Below are 15367 nucleotides of genomic sequence, written 5' to 3'. Positions count from 1 at the left end.
GGAGTACTATCAAGTACTACACAATTATTAATCTGGCTATTGCCAGGTTAGGAGAAGTGTACTGGTGAGTACACAGCATATCACTGCATCATCCATCAGGAAACGCTGTGTGGTGAAGTGTTAAAAATGGCAATGGCAATTTCAGTCTTTTTTGTGAGAAATAGATTCAGTTTTTTTTTCATATGATGCAACCCTGACAAAGGCGTCCAAGAAACTTTTTGGATGTCGTTCAGATCTGGCTTTGATCTCGTCATTTGGAGCTCTGTTGTGTTGATTACATGGTCAAACAAATTAGTCGTTTTGCGTCATGCAGTGCAAATCACTGCCAACAGAGTTCCTGTTTTTGGTCAAATTTACCCTTTCTGTTGTCAAAATATTTTCATAGAACTGATGTGTTTCCTTATGCAACCAAATCTTCCTTTTCAGTGTTTCATTACTGATGATCGCTCATTTTACTGTGTACACATGGAGCCTGCAGATCAACAGACTCAGTGTCTTTTTAATAAAGTTTAAAAATATATGTGGGTATGTATCAGAACAAAGAAATTGGAGTAAATTGTATTCTACTAGACAGATTTCTCCTGTAGGTTAGTCAGGGAAAATGACAGCTGTGCAAGTTTTCTTTTTTGCATTAAGCAGCAAAGCAACTGTAGCATGATGTGTTTGAGTTAACATGCCCTGTTTTACATTCCACTTCCTGCTGTGCCTCTTCCACATGTGGACATCACAACACTGACATCATGCGGCTTCGGTTTGTTGCCTTTTTAATCCTGCACTCTGGCCTTTCCTGACTTGAACCAGGCAACAGATAACAGGTTGTAAATCATTGTTTTGGCTCCACCACTTACAGTCTGTTTCCATTCTCAGTGTGAGGATGAGAGGAGCAGCGTGGGGGAGCTGCCTCCTCTTTGACCCGAGTTTGACCTCAGGAAGGATGTGGCTGATGGGAGGACGGAAAGCTTTAACTTGCTCTTACAAGGACAGTGAGATCCCTCGTGGGGGTCGTTGTGCTTCTCTTCATGCTCCTCTTTGACCCAGACACACTCTCTGTGACCCCTTCACACACACTCAGCTCCATCTGTCAGTTTTTTCTTGTTTTTGTTTTTTTTAGTGCTGAGGAGAAGCTGTCCCTGCCTGGTTTCTTCTTCCTTTCCTCTCTCTGTGTTCTCCTCTTTAATCTTCCCTTGGGTTGTCTGTGAGGGCTTCCCTTTCTCTGATCCACCTCAAGCTATTTATAGCCTCTAAGCTCCAGTGAAGCAGGCTTGTAAACCAGCCGTCTGTCTCCTTAATCCGAACCAGTTGATCAGCTGAAACACCTCTGCCAGGTCGTCCGGCACATGGAATTGATGACACTTTAAGCAACTCTCTCTTTCTCCTCCGTTTCTCTCTTTTGTTTTTTCCTTCCAATCACTAACTCAATTGCAGTTTTTTTTTCATCATACTGGCATGCACTGATGGATGAAAGGCAGACTATAATTTCACAAATGCTGCAATTTCAAGTCCAACATTTTTCTTGTCTTGTACTGCAGTACACTCAAGCAAAGTGCAATTCTCTTATTTTTCCTTTTACCCTTCCTTGCAGCATTTCTCTGTGGATGGCAGCATTAGTCTTTTTGTCACTCAGTTCCAGTCTTTCTTCTTTGGTCGAGGCTTATAAATCTTAACAGCCACGGCATGGATTATCATGAAATTTGCTGCAGATATTAAATAGCATTTTTTCTCTAATTTTTTGCCTCTTGTGCTTTTGTGAGGTCAACATTGAATTGGTCCAATACTTTAATTTGACCAAAATCCTTCTAAACATCCCCATCGTCTTCAGGTGTAACATTTACTCAGAACTAATTAGCAAATGCTGGCATGCTAACAGTGCTAGAGATCAGGGCTTCTTAAAGTCACAGCAGCCACTTATATTAGCATAGCAATACATTATGAAGTGTTACCCTTTCAAAACTGGAAATCTTTTGATTCTGTATTGCTCAGTAAATTATCAGTGGGGTTTGAATATGCTAATATATGTTATAGAAATCAGAAATAAACATGGGCTAGCTGAGCTGTGAGTTGTCTTATTAATGTGTCAGAGGTCAGAGGTCAAACTGGTGAAGCTGACTGCAGACAAACAATGACATTTCCCCCTCTAGACTCGAATATATTTTGAATATCCTGTCTTTAATTTGAATGTTTGTTGCCTATAAGTTCTAGGAAATTTGATTAAATTGTTATTGGCAATCTTTCCAGACCTCTGACCAAGAATACAAATGAGATGAAGGCCTTTGAGTGCTGCGGTTCAGACCTGCTGCTGGAGCCTCCCAGGTTGTGTTTTATTAATGAGGTTTTTCTTCCTTCACTCTCATTCAACTCCATCATGTCCCCTCTACCTCTCTCCCCACCTGTCTCTAAATCACCGCCTGCTTTAATTCCTTAGTGCCATTTGATTATTAGGTCCAGACTTCCATTAGTGAGGCCAGCAGCAGTCTATAGATAAGTCCTTCAATAAGTGTGACTCACTGGTCTTGGGAGAAATGGGTTTTCCTAAAAGCACAATCTGCAGCGGCTAAGCCAGCGCTATGGCGATGCACCACCTGCTGTGTCCATTCATGTTATGAAATTAAAACCAGCTGGCCAGTGGATAGAAGTGCCAGCAGTGGTGATACCAGCGCTGCCTTTCTGGATGAAAAACAGGAACAGTTGTCACAATGTTGTGACAGGCTGTTTCCTGCCACCTTTTGCGGATGGGTTTCTGTGATCACTGATTGCGGCTTTTCAAAACCTCCCATTGCGACGCAGCTTAACCTGGCAGCTAAACTCTCCATCGAGTCAGTTTAGCTTTATTGTTTGGTTCTTCCGCACTGCTGAGTGAAAAGAAAACAGACATCAATCACTCTGTTTGTCACTGGGTTATTGTCAAAGAACCCATAAGCACTCAAGCTCATGGTGAGACAGCTGGTATGATGCCATTTCTTTGGAGGGAATGTCCTTCACAGCATCTTTTTTATTCCTCAAGTGCATGTGTGTGTGAATATGTGTGTGTATTCATATCCTCACATATTTGAATACTGAAGGAGTGAGTCAGCTAAAAAGCCAGACAGCTCCGATCAGCACAGGGCTGCCGCAGAAGATATTTTATACATGAGGTTGCTGTGCGTAGCTCAGAATGTGAGACTGCTGCCTCCATGTCAGTCAGAAGCATTTTCCCAGGACTATTTTAGTCTTTTAACTCCTTTGGCATATTGATCCTTGTGGTTGCCGAGAGAGCAGAAGAGGGGAAATGGGTCGCAGTGTGTGTGCACGCTCAAGTGTACATTATTGATGGCAGTGAGGTCAGTAAATGACTCATAATTAAGGTGCAGCAGTAAAGCAGGGGCAGGTTTGGTTGTTTTAGAGCAGGAAAAGGGAGCTACAGAGAGTGCCAGTTTTCTTTTTGCCCTTCATTGACTCCCTGTAGCTGAAGAGATGGACAAGCACTTAAGCAGGGCCGGTGATCCTGCCAGGATGACATGGCCCTGCTGAGGAAGGTAATAGGGAGCAGCGTGTCAAGATGCATTAAGGTGAGCAGATAGATGGACTCAGGATTTGCGCCCCAGCCACATATTTACCCGATAATGAAACTCAGCTAGAAAAGAAAGCAAGGGAGGAGCTGAAGGAGACTGACAGGAATGAAGTGATTTGAGCGGACGGCTGACAGGTGTGAATAACCCCAGTGGAGATTGGTGAGGAACAGTGAGCCGCTTTTGTGGGGATGAAAGAGGGACCCTGGTGTCCGAGGCTGCGTGTGGTGATGGATTTGTTGCTAAACGAAGATTGACATCTCACTGATACTGACTCTCTGGGCATGAAGCATGTGACCTGAGCCTCAGTGCTGCTGAGAGCCATCACATCAGGAGCGAATTTAGCCGGATCCACTCTGTGCTGCGTGGTCACATCAATGTCACGCCATCAGCACTCATGCCTCTGTGTGGAAATAAACACAGAATTTTCCTGACCTTTCCTGATTCTGATGTGTTACTGGGCGTTAACTGGCCTCAGATGTTTTAAATGGGGAGCAGGGTGACAGACGGAGGATGTTAGCACAGAACCAGGGAACCACCACCGTGACAGCCAGTCATTGTACTTGGACGACTGATGGTATCATGCTGTCATTGTGTCAGTGCTGGGGACAGACCCGCAACAGATGCTGAACAGATAATAGAAGCATTATCTGTGGATATTCACTCTGCGGCACAAATTCGCGTGTGAATATGAACACAAAACGCCTCAAAGAAATCATCCCAGGTGAGCAGAAAGTTATTACGATCCAATTTTATCTGTGGAAAAGGTTTTGTCAGCGTGTGTTGAGGCAAAGAAGTGAGACTGACATTTTGTGTTATAAAACAAGACAGCTTTTCCTTTGAGCAGGAATCTCTCTGTAAGTGAATGTATGAGAGAATAAACTGAGGCAGACGTATTTCTTATTGGACTTGTAGGTTGCTGCCGCCACTGTAATGTAATAAATTCTGCACCTGCAGTTTGCATCTGACACCATTTCTGCAGAATAGAGGATTCATTATGGGATTCTCACTTAGTGGGCAAGTGAGAATATTGGACAGTGCATAAAAATAATACCTCTGTCAGCTGGTTTTGTTATCATGAAAAGCTTGTTGCACCTTCTGAACCTCAAAGTATAATACAAAAATGTTTTCTAACTCTCTCACTGCCAGTGTTAAGGCGACTAGAACTTTGTTTCAGACTGAAATATCTCAACAACCACATGATAGATTACAGTTAAATGTAGTACAGACATGCATGGTTACCTGAAGATGAACCCTAATGACTTTGGTGTTCCCATGTCTTTTCAGAAATTGCTACTTTAAATAAAATGTTGAAGCAATGATTGCCTTGAAGTCAGATATTTATCTCTTTCTTAGGATGAATTGGACTGACTTCATGATCTCCTGACAAGGGATCAGTCGATATGTTTTGTTTTTGTTTTTTATAGGTCCGATACTGATTCTCGGTAATCAAGAACAGCCAACGACCGATTTTTTTTTTTTTAGCCGATTTACATTACATGCAATGTTTTCAGGGCATGTGATAGCAGAGAACCTGTCATTCATTACTCGACTGTGTTATTGATGAGGTTGACAATTTCCTACTTTGCATTTCTTGTTCAGTTTTTACAGTCTCTGATTAAGAGACAGCTCAGAGACCAGAGTGACAACAGAGAGAGAGAGGAGGCAGCATCAGATCTGAGGTAGTGCATTTAATCAATCGATTATTGGCCAATAATAACACAGATAACGATAACTGGAAAAATGCCAAATATCGACTGTGATAATCAACCAGGCTGATAATTGGTCCATCCCTTGTCCTGACTTGTCATCTGTTGCTTTCATCTAGGAAATGTGAACATGGGACAACGCCTGCTGAAAATAATTTTCATTTTGAGCATGTTCTGACGGCGGCACTGCTGGTGTTCTGGTTGTATTGCGCTGTAACATTGACCCTGCTGGTCTTCTGAGGCCTCTCTGTGTAGAATTTTCACATTCTCCTTGTGTCTGTATGGGTGCCTCTGGGGTCCATGCACAATATGAATGTTAGGTTATTTTGCAATTCAAATGCTTTGCTTATTTGGCTGAAGGTGTGACTGTGCTCCAGCCCCATTAAGACCCTATACAAGATAAAGCAGGAACAGCTAATGGATGGATGAGAGCACTACTGTGTCTAAGTGGAGTCCTAAAGTGCTGCTTACATGGTTGTACACTCTAGTTTTATTTCAGTGTGAAGTGATGTTTCCGTCAAATCTCCAGACAGCTTTAATCAGTGAGAGTGACTGAAGGGATTCCAGCAAAATACAATCCAGCAGTGGAGGATTCCTTTATGTGTTGGTGTGTGAAGCTATAGAGCTTGTGTTCAGATTTCCATTTTCTTCTGTGTGTCCTATCTGCTTAATGCACCAGTTTACTATCTTATCCTGTTAAGTAACCAGCAAACATGGAGTGGATTTTGCTCGCTAATGGAATTTTCCCACTCATAAACAAGTCTGTGAAATTGCTTTTTCTGCATGTTTTGCCAATTATATTTTAGTGGCTTTATCAGACCGTGTGGGATTATAAACTTATGAATACTTGTGGTGCATAAAAAGTACGAAAAAGTGAATGTGAGAGTACTGAAGTATGACATTACTTCAGGAATTGTACAACTACAGTACATATCGAGCACTAAATTTGCGAAGTGATTTAGGTGTATACCTGGTTTTCTACTAAATATACTCAACATTTTACAAACAATTAAAATTTGACTTACCGTAACAATTAGTTGCAATAATGACATTTTTAAGGCTTGACAGTGGTTTTTACTATCAGAACTTAGTGATTAACTGTAGACATAGTTTCTCACACATAGAGGGATTTTCAGAGAGAGGTTTTAATTAGCACCAGTGCAGCATTTCTTCATCAAATGGTCAAAAATAACAGGAAAATGCACAGACTTCAGTTAAATAAGGTGACCGAGCCTCATTGCCTTTACTGTAAGTGGATCGATCATTCTACCTGTCGTGTGCAGTCAACCCCCAAAGGCTTATTCTGAGCCAGGAAAACCCCCCATTTGAATGAATCATTAGTTATCTAAGACCAGCAACACATCAGCATTGAACTTTTCCTATAATGTGATATTGAAAAACATATGTAATGCAGAAATTATTAAATGAACTGAATTAATTTTTTATGATGCTTCAAATCCCTTAAACCTACAGAATCTATTGATCTATGAGCGGATATTTGGCGGGATCCTCTGGTCAGGGACGTCATGAATCCTCTGAGCAGCTTTTGTTTATTGTCGAGACTCAGAGGCTCCTCACACCACTTTGCTCTCAGCAGTCTGTCTGAAATCAAACACATTTCTGCTTGTTTGAGGCGCTGTTGTATTTGAATGTTTGAGAATGTTTCTTCCAGAGGTCAAGAGCTTTTACAGATTTCCATAACGTTACCAAGCAGTCGGGATCTAATGCAGATTCTCCGCGGAAATCGCAGCTCGCAGATCTGCCTAATCACCAGATGCCTGCTCTCTAATGCATAATGCATCAGGCTGTTATTACAGGTCTGCTGGGAAAACACAGCAGTGATTTACATTAATATTTCATCAAACCGCTGTGACATCAAAGTCTTAATGGAGGAGACCCTGCACAATGTGTGTGTGTGTGTGTGTGTCTGTGTGTGTTATCTTTAATGAAGTGGACCCTGGTGGCCAGTGCTTGGCCTGTATATGGGTGTCAGGTGGAGCAGTGATAATAATGTGTTAACTTAGTTTAAAATGAGAGCAAGGAGCGACGACAAAAACAGGCTCATGAATAAAGCTTTAACTAAAAAGGCAGTTGGCTTATTGAATTTTACAAGCTGACAGCTTTCACAGGCAAAGAGACAGAATGCATATCAGAATAAAAGTGAGCTCAGGCTGTAGAAGGAGTTTTCTAGCAATATTACATTCCTGGTTTTGTGTTTTTCTTTCTGACATAGCATTTATTGGCAATGATCCCAATTACTTGAGCCGTAGCAAAGACGTTCAGAGGCAGGATATGTTTTATAAAATCTATTGTTCTATCAAAAAAGGTGATAATATGACAGCAGAAGTACATTTGTAATGACCATTGTCATAAACAGTAAGAAAAAAGCTGTACATAACATTTGCATATGCTCCAAACTAGATTAAGCTGGAATTCGAAAACATCAGAAATGCTCAAACATGCACCAATAGCACTTTTCTCTCCTTCTATTTAAAAAAAATATATTTTCAAGCTGTCTAAAATGTGAGATACATCTATGGCAAGTTGATATATGTTGAAAAAATCAACTTCCCAGTGCATGAGTCAAAGTTTAATAGCCTTTAAAGCTTAAACTAAAATATATCAACATTTAAACACCTGTGAATAAGCATTCTTCCTCATTTTCCTGCAATGTCAGCAACAAACTAAAATAATTACCCCTTATTACACAGTGTTCAGCACTAACCGACTCATAATTGATTTGATGTGACAAACCACTGTGCAGCTAACTCTTTAGGTTTCTGACATTTTCCATGTTTCTGACACAAGTTCGCTGTGTTTCCTCAGATGACAGTGCGTCAGCGGCGAGCAGTATGGAGGTGACCGACCGCATCGCCTCCCTGGAGCAGCGGGTCCAGATGCAGGAGGACGAGATCCAGCTGCTCAAATCTGCTCTGGCCGACGTGGTTCGTAGACTGAACCTGTCTGAGGAGCAGCAGGCCATGGGGTCACGCAGAGGACCCACCAAAGGTAACACACGGGCCGTAAACCTCATATTTGAAAACACTTCCGTCACTTCTTCTGCATTATCAAGCAACAGGGTCGACAGGTTTTCTGCCGTAACACCCGTTTACAATCCAGCAAACACGCTGAGGAATCCTGTGCCTCCTTTTCCACTTTGATCTCTGATAATGTCTCCCGCAAATCCCGCTTTTTGCCTCCCTCTGACTACCTGTCGATTTCTTCTTCCTCGTGTTCTCCCGTCTCCCGAACTGTGTTGTGTTGTTAAACGTGCATAGAGCCTGCTATGATGAGAAAATCCCCCTCAGCAGACAGCAATGTTGGCAAGCCAGGTAGGCTGACTGTGTAGTCCGTCTGCACTAACCAGGCCTGGTGTGTACGTGTGCACATGTCAGTCACTGCCTGCCCTGCTTGTATTTTGTTGTATGTACTGTAGTATTTCACCAGAACATGCACAGTTACTACTGCACACTGCACTGTGATCTGTGGTGTGAAGACGTGGATGGAGAAGGATTTATTATTAAGGAGGAGAATCTGTGTCGGCGCAAAAACAATTAGGGGTTTGTGTGTTAAGAATCAGACTGTCTGTTTCCTCCTATTTTCAGTCTTTGTGCTGAGCTAAACTAATTTTGCTGATGACTGTAGCCTTGTTCTCAACTGAAAGACATGATGTAACTCTGTGTATGAAAGTGAATAAGCATACTTTCCAGCCTGTTCCCTTAAGCTGGACTTAAATCAACGCCTCGCTCAGTTTATTCTTAATAGTCCAGAATGAAATTCAGCTACAAAACAGGTTTCCTCACAAGTAAACGACACAATTCTTGTTGAACTGCTCGCTGTGTTGTTCTTTCTACCTGCGTTTTCTCCATCTGATATCATATCTGAATGCGTCTGACAGCAACATCATTGTGCGGATTTGTGGAAGCTTCAACAAGTTTTCAAAAAGCACAATATGAAAGCAGCAGGAATCAAATAGTGATTAATGGCAGGTTTTCCCATTTCTGGTTGTCTTTTTATTTTTGTAATAATACTGCATGTGTTCAGCTCGTCTCTCAGATTTTCGCTCTGGAGGCCGATGAAGCCTGCATGTCAAAAAAAAATCTACTTCACTTCATGTGTTCTGTCCTGAAAATGTGCATCCGAGTGATGAAGCAGAAGCAGATTAGGATTCTGAGCTGCTGCCAGTTTCAGTCTCAGGAGTGACGGTGGACGGATGGAGTTTCAGTCTGATTTTGAGCTGCAGGATGACTCCGACTCAGTGCTGCTCTCTCTTTTTGTTCTTCCGCTTTCTGGCTGCAGGGAACCAGCAGCCTGCTTCCCCTCCGCTGAAGCACAATCATCCGCTTCAGAAAAGCCTAACCCAGCAGACTGCCTACGTACAATCACGGACACACACGCAGAAATGCACACATTCGTCTTCTTTAACATGCTAACAAAATTACCAACCTCGGTTTGCCCCTGCTGTGTAATTACTACATGAAAGATAACAGAGGAAGTGTGTGCGTAAGGCCTGAGTGTGCATGCGTGTGTGCCTGATTGAATGTGTGTCTCTGCTGGATGAAACAGTGTCTATTAAATATTTATCACTGCAGATAAAGCCGCAGCTCGGATTTATTATTCTGTTCTTGCCTGACTGGCATGTGTGCTGTGTGCCTGTGTGGATGTGTGTGTTTGTATGCATGCACTTTTTGTGTTGTCACTTCGTCTTTTACAAATGATTTGCAAACATATAGCATCTGAATGGAAAGTTGCTTTAAAAACAGCAAAATTCTGAGTAAGTTGAGAGAAAAAAAAACATTAAATTAGGGTCATCCAGACTTGCTAATCCTTGTGATGTGTTACACTGTGCACTTATTTAACAACTTGTTTAAAGCTGCAACAATAAATGATACTTTACAATAATTTACTGACAAATACAAGGCTTATGGGCACATTCAAGTGGATTGGACATTGTGATATGCTTGGAAAGGCACATTTACTCTCACAGAAAGTGGCAAAAACAGCTGTTTGGATGAAAATAGGCGAATAAGAATAAGTAATAAGTAAGAAAATGTTTGCTTTTTATGTGGCTGTTGTGATAATTATTGTGACAAAATGACTATTTTTTGGGAAAGTTGCAGTTTTCAGTGCAACATTGTGCTTCATTTGCTTACCTGTCTATTTATTTAACTTTAGAACTGTACGACATAGACAGACAGACAGACAGATAGATAGATGGATGGATGGATGGATAGATGGATAGATAGATAGATAGATAGATAGATAGATAGATAGATAGATAGATAGATAGATACTTTATTAATCCTGAAGGAAATAAAGTTGGACTGTCTTTACATATACTAATGTCCATTAAACTGCTGCCTCTGGATACACAGAGTAAGGCAGCCCACTCCCTGGATGTTGCAGCGCTTTGTTCCTTTATTGTATGAGTTATTAGGAATATATTATAACTTGTAATTCAGCCTGCCTGGTTCCAGTTTTCCTGAACATGTCCTGCCGTTTTGTCCTTTCTCTTCCAGCCAGGCCAATGATTGCCACCCTGCCGTTACGGCCCACAGTAAACAACGGGACCATCCTACCAAAGAAAGGCGGTGGCACTCTGCCCTCCCCATCTGGATCTGGATCCAGGAAGGACACCAGCACATCAGCCAACAAGAGGTCAGGAAAATGAATGTAACCCCAGCAAATATCATAATTGTCGTTTGTCTTCTGTTATTTCTTCCCTGTTGTTTTAAATTGATTTAAGGAGGCACTGACATTTTTAGGGCACTTTTTGTTGTGTGAGCCACCAGATTTAATAGATTTCGCAGCGTCATTAACACTGTTTGAAAGGCACATTTACAGCCACTTTCTAAGCTCATATTTATAATCGTTCTCTCTACACATTTCATTCATCTGAAAACATTTTTTCGCTCCTGCCTGTCTCGTATCAGATCATTTTCCAGCCATAAAATGTCACATTTCTGGCTTTTATCTACCAAAACCATTGACATTTAACACGGCTAATAAACAGAGACGCAGCATTGTCATCATTGACTCTGTTTCCCTGATGGGAGTCTGTGTTTATATATGCATGTGGCGGCCAGGTTATCAATCTTGTCTGCCGGAAGAACAATAGCCTTTTCCCATTTTCTGCATGTGACATTATCATAATCAGATGAAGCGCTGCAGACAGCAGGGACCCGCTCCAGTCCAAACCCCCCCCCCCCCCCCCGTGGCGTTGTTTCATTATTTTTCAATGTGTGTGCTTTTACTTGTACTTTGATGATGTTTTCCAGTATTGAGAAGTGATGCTTTTAAAATGCCCAATGGCTCACCTTGAGGCTTGCTAGTGAGACATGAAACCTGTATGAAGATTCGTAAACAAACCTCTCCAGACTGAAGAAGCATGAGTCAGACTTTATTTCCTTATAGTGTCTCTGAATCAATTTAGGTTTCAGAAAGATTTTTTTCTACTTCTTCTACAACTTGTACTTTTCTCATACACCCTTTTCATGACAGACATGTTGGTCAGAATCTTAGAAGCACTGAAGCCATTAGTCCAAGCCTCCTCTACAAACATTTTCAGAAAGTTTGATGCCACAAAGGTCACTGATTCTTTTATTAGAATTTTACATTTCCTCATATTTCAAATATATTATTACAAAGGGAGACGAAGAGGTTCAGAGTCTGTTATGAAAACCCAAAGTCTATCTGATTTAAATTTGGCCGCCTTAGCCGTCTTTTGAAGTACTAAACTTGTGCAACGATACACCGCTCCCAGTGCTCCTGCCACACTTGGAACACTTCCTGGGAGTCTTCTTCTGAACCATCCCTGACACAAACTAGATGTCCTCCCCTTTGTTGAAAGACCAGCTCTTCGTCTTGAATTTCATTTTGGGGAAGAAAGAAATTGCAGTGATCAAAATCTTCCAAATCTGGTGAGTAAGGCAGATGGAGAGAGGTGGTTGTATTGGTGCAGGTGAAAAACTGGCAGCATTTCACCTGTGAGCAAGTGTGTTTTCACAATGGAGCAGCCATTTATCACCGCACCACAGTTCAGGATGTTTGTACCCCAGATACCTTTGAGATTTCAGTAGAACTTAACATTGAAAGGCTGACATAGAAGGAGGAAGGTCAAAAAATGTGACGTGCCTTTTTTGGTCTTGGAGACTGTGGGCTCTTCTGCTGCAAAGAGCAACTGTCCTGTCTTTTGGCTGTAGCTGCAGACACAAACTCTTGTCACCAGTGATTGTCACAACCTTGATTTAAAAGTTGGACCGTCGTATTGATGGAGATCCTCACAGACTTCAGCAAGAAAAGTACTCAGAGAGCGCAGTAGTCCTCCAAGGATGCTCAGTCATTGTATCGTGTCCGAAGGATAAGTCTCGATAAGTCTGCAGCGGTGGATTTGTAGTAGGATTGAAATCATGTCATCGTCAGCAGGCAGCTGATGTAGCGTTCACTTGTTGTCATGGTTACAGTGACGCCATGCCTCTATCTCGCAATGCTGCAGAAATCTTTAACTAATCCATGGATCCAGACTGTAAGCAACATCACTGACAAAATCTGATCACTTGGTCCTTGTGCCATTTCTGACCTTCCTTGAAGTTACTTTAAACAAATATATTATCAGTGTAATACAATAATAGGGATAATTTTCAGTGTCCCTAAAACCAGATGTTATTTGACCTAAATGTTGCAAATAAATGATGTTTTTTTGCCTTTGTTATAGTGCACAGTGAAGGGAGAGACAGGAAACATGGAGAAAGGAGTGGGAGAAAGACATGCAGTAAATGACAATGTGTCAGACTGGAACCCATGACCGCTGCATTGGGACTATAGACCGTGTTTGTGGGTCGCCTGCTCAACCTGTTGAGCTACAAAGGCGACCATTTTGCTGCCATTTTTAATAAAGATTTGGATTTTGACTTGCAGTGAATGTTTACAATTTTCGGGACATCTGACAATAAATACCCGCTGTCTAATTATCTGTTAAATCCACAGTATTCCTCCGAATAGCCTACTTATTTCTATGCAAAACACAGTGAATCTAATATTTAGGAAGCGTTTGGTAATTCGTCAAGTAGCAGTAGAAGTGACAGCTCAGTGTTTATCCTTGTGCATTGTATTTTGTCTTTCCCATCTTTCCTGTCTTGCATGTCGACTCTCTCACTAATAACATGTCCTTTTAAACTGTGGTGTTGTACCCTTTTTATGTCTTGTCCACCTACAATGTGATGTCCTGCCAATCTGTCCAGTTTGTCCTCTCTGTCTCGTTCTACCAGAATTCTCTATCGGCCCCTAAGGTGAGAGTAGCACCAACTTCCTGCATTACTGGTCACCATCTAACGTCATCGCTGCATCTAACGCATGCCAGACTTCCTCTTCACTAATTAAATCAGTTGCAAAATTATATGAAATGTGGCATTTTTATTTAATTTTCCTTCACAAGTACTTTCATCGGTCATCTTCACTGTTTGCTTAAACCTTTGGAGCAGCGTTTGTGGTGTTGGCTGTCTGTGTGTGGGATTAGTCGAAAAATACAGCTTGGTCACAATCCCATCAGTGCTGGCACACACACACAACATAATTCAATGCCCTGTGGCCCAATTACTATGATTCCTCCCGGGATAACACAGCAAACAGTTGCTGCTCTCTCTCTCCCTTGCTGTTCTTTACCAAACAAACACACACCGGCTCTCCAGAAGGGATAACAGCCACCGGCCAGTTTTAGGATTTGAATAGACTTTCCTCCCGTGGGGTGGATTAGGTGACTCGGCCTACTGGCCAATGGATTGCTGATGGAGCCTTTTCATTGTTGTGAAAAGGCAGGCTGTCTGCAGCACCAATATGCAGATCTGAACAGGTTCCAGTTTCATCGCCACAGTGGAGTAAACAGAGTAAAAGAAAACAATAGGTTTTTGATTAGTTTGAATTCTCTGAAATAGTCAAATTTTTCAACTTTTCAAAAAAAACAATTCGGAAATCTGTTGCATTTTTAGGTGGAAAAGATGGTGGTGGTGCTTTGGAATGACGTTATATGACACAGATGTTAATATGATCTCTCAGAAAGATACTTCAGGTCCTGAATAGGCTGTAACTGAAGAGATACCACCCTCTCTATACCATAAACACAGGAATCAGCCATTTTCTCCTGGAGTACCACTCTAATTATTTTTAAATATCCATAAAAGGTGGGATTTGAGTCGTTCAATCTCAAGTTTTTCATCACATGGTATATTTGTGCTGTAGAAGATGTCCCCCTGTTTTCATGGAGACCACAGTTCTGTGAGCAACAACAGCAGATCTTAGGAAGTGGTCAGTCTAATCCCAGTGGCCCCACAGGCCCTCAGCTCCACCTGGCAACAAATTTGTGCAATCCTCTTTCATTGCCAAAGACTTAAGACATGTGTAATGTTGTTTTCAAACACTCATGACTCTTGACCTTGTGAGAGCAGCTCTGTCCCCGATGAAGCAGCCTCTCTACCTCAAAGCAACTAAAAGCACTTTAAAAACCATTCACCCTGCAGAATATTGATGAATGGTGTTTTTTACGTCATTAATTCAACCTGAATTCAATTCTAAGTTACTCAGTGCCACTAAAACTGCTGCCAATGGAAGATTTTTTTTTTTAACTTTTTTGCCTCACTCACCCCAAAGCTGCCTGTCATCTCCAGAGGGCAAAGCTGGGCTGAATCATGAATTAAATACATCTTCCTGGACAAAAACTAACCAGAAGGCATTTTTCAGAAAAGCAGCAGCATCAGGTAATTTTATGACCTATTTCTTGTGATTCTCTTCTCCCCACTCTTTCTCTCTGTCCACCTTCCTTTTCTGCACAGCACTGTGAGGAGAGCGAACTCAAACGAGCATGTGGGAACTCTCACCCGGAAAGACTCAGGCGACTCCAAGGGCAACCGAACTCGGGCTGGATCCACTGGCAGCAACTCCAGCGGCAAAAAAAGTGACAGGTAACACAGATCTCATTGTGAATCATTTTTCCCCACATACTGCCTCTATAACATTGAATGCATTTTGGGTTTTTGATTTCATTTATGTAGTCTGATGGATCATAAAACACATAGCTCTCCTAATGAGGCGCTTTTATTTAAAAACATACAGTAGAGATGG

The 15367-nt window shown here is 41.7% G+C and overlaps 1 protein-coding gene across 8 annotated transcripts in view; it reads left to right on the top strand.

Moving 5' to 3' along the window:
• The window catches only part of eml1 (EMAP like 1), a 43601-nt gene that overhangs the window by 12771 nt on the left and 15463 nt on the right, over positions 1-15367 (top strand). For 2 of the 8 annotated variants that reach the window (XM_022221558.2, XM_051958050.1), the window contains exons 2-6: positions 8081-8263; positions 8533-8586; positions 10774-10912; positions 13495-13542; positions 15079-15207. In XM_022221558.2, coding sequence (XP_022077250.1) covers positions 8081-8263; positions 8533-8586; positions 10774-10912; positions 13495-13542; positions 15079-15207 — 553 coding nt within the window. Of the gene's footprint in view, positions 1-4126; positions 4270-5203; positions 5228-8080; positions 8264-8532; positions 8587-10773; positions 10913-13494; positions 13543-15078; positions 15208-15367 lie in introns of those variants that run through there. The other 6 variants (XM_051958133.1, XM_051958254.1, XM_051958104.1 and 3 more) reach the window with 6 other exon arrangements.

This window comes from Acanthochromis polyacanthus, chromosome 1 (assembly GCF_021347895.1).
Source record: "Acanthochromis polyacanthus isolate Apoly-LR-REF ecotype Palm Island chromosome 1, KAUST_Apoly_ChrSc, whole genome shotgun sequence".
NCBI classification, from domain to species: Eukaryota; Metazoa; Chordata; class Actinopteri; family Pomacentridae; genus Acanthochromis; species Acanthochromis polyacanthus.
This window is presented reverse-complemented; position numbering and strand designations above follow the sequence as displayed.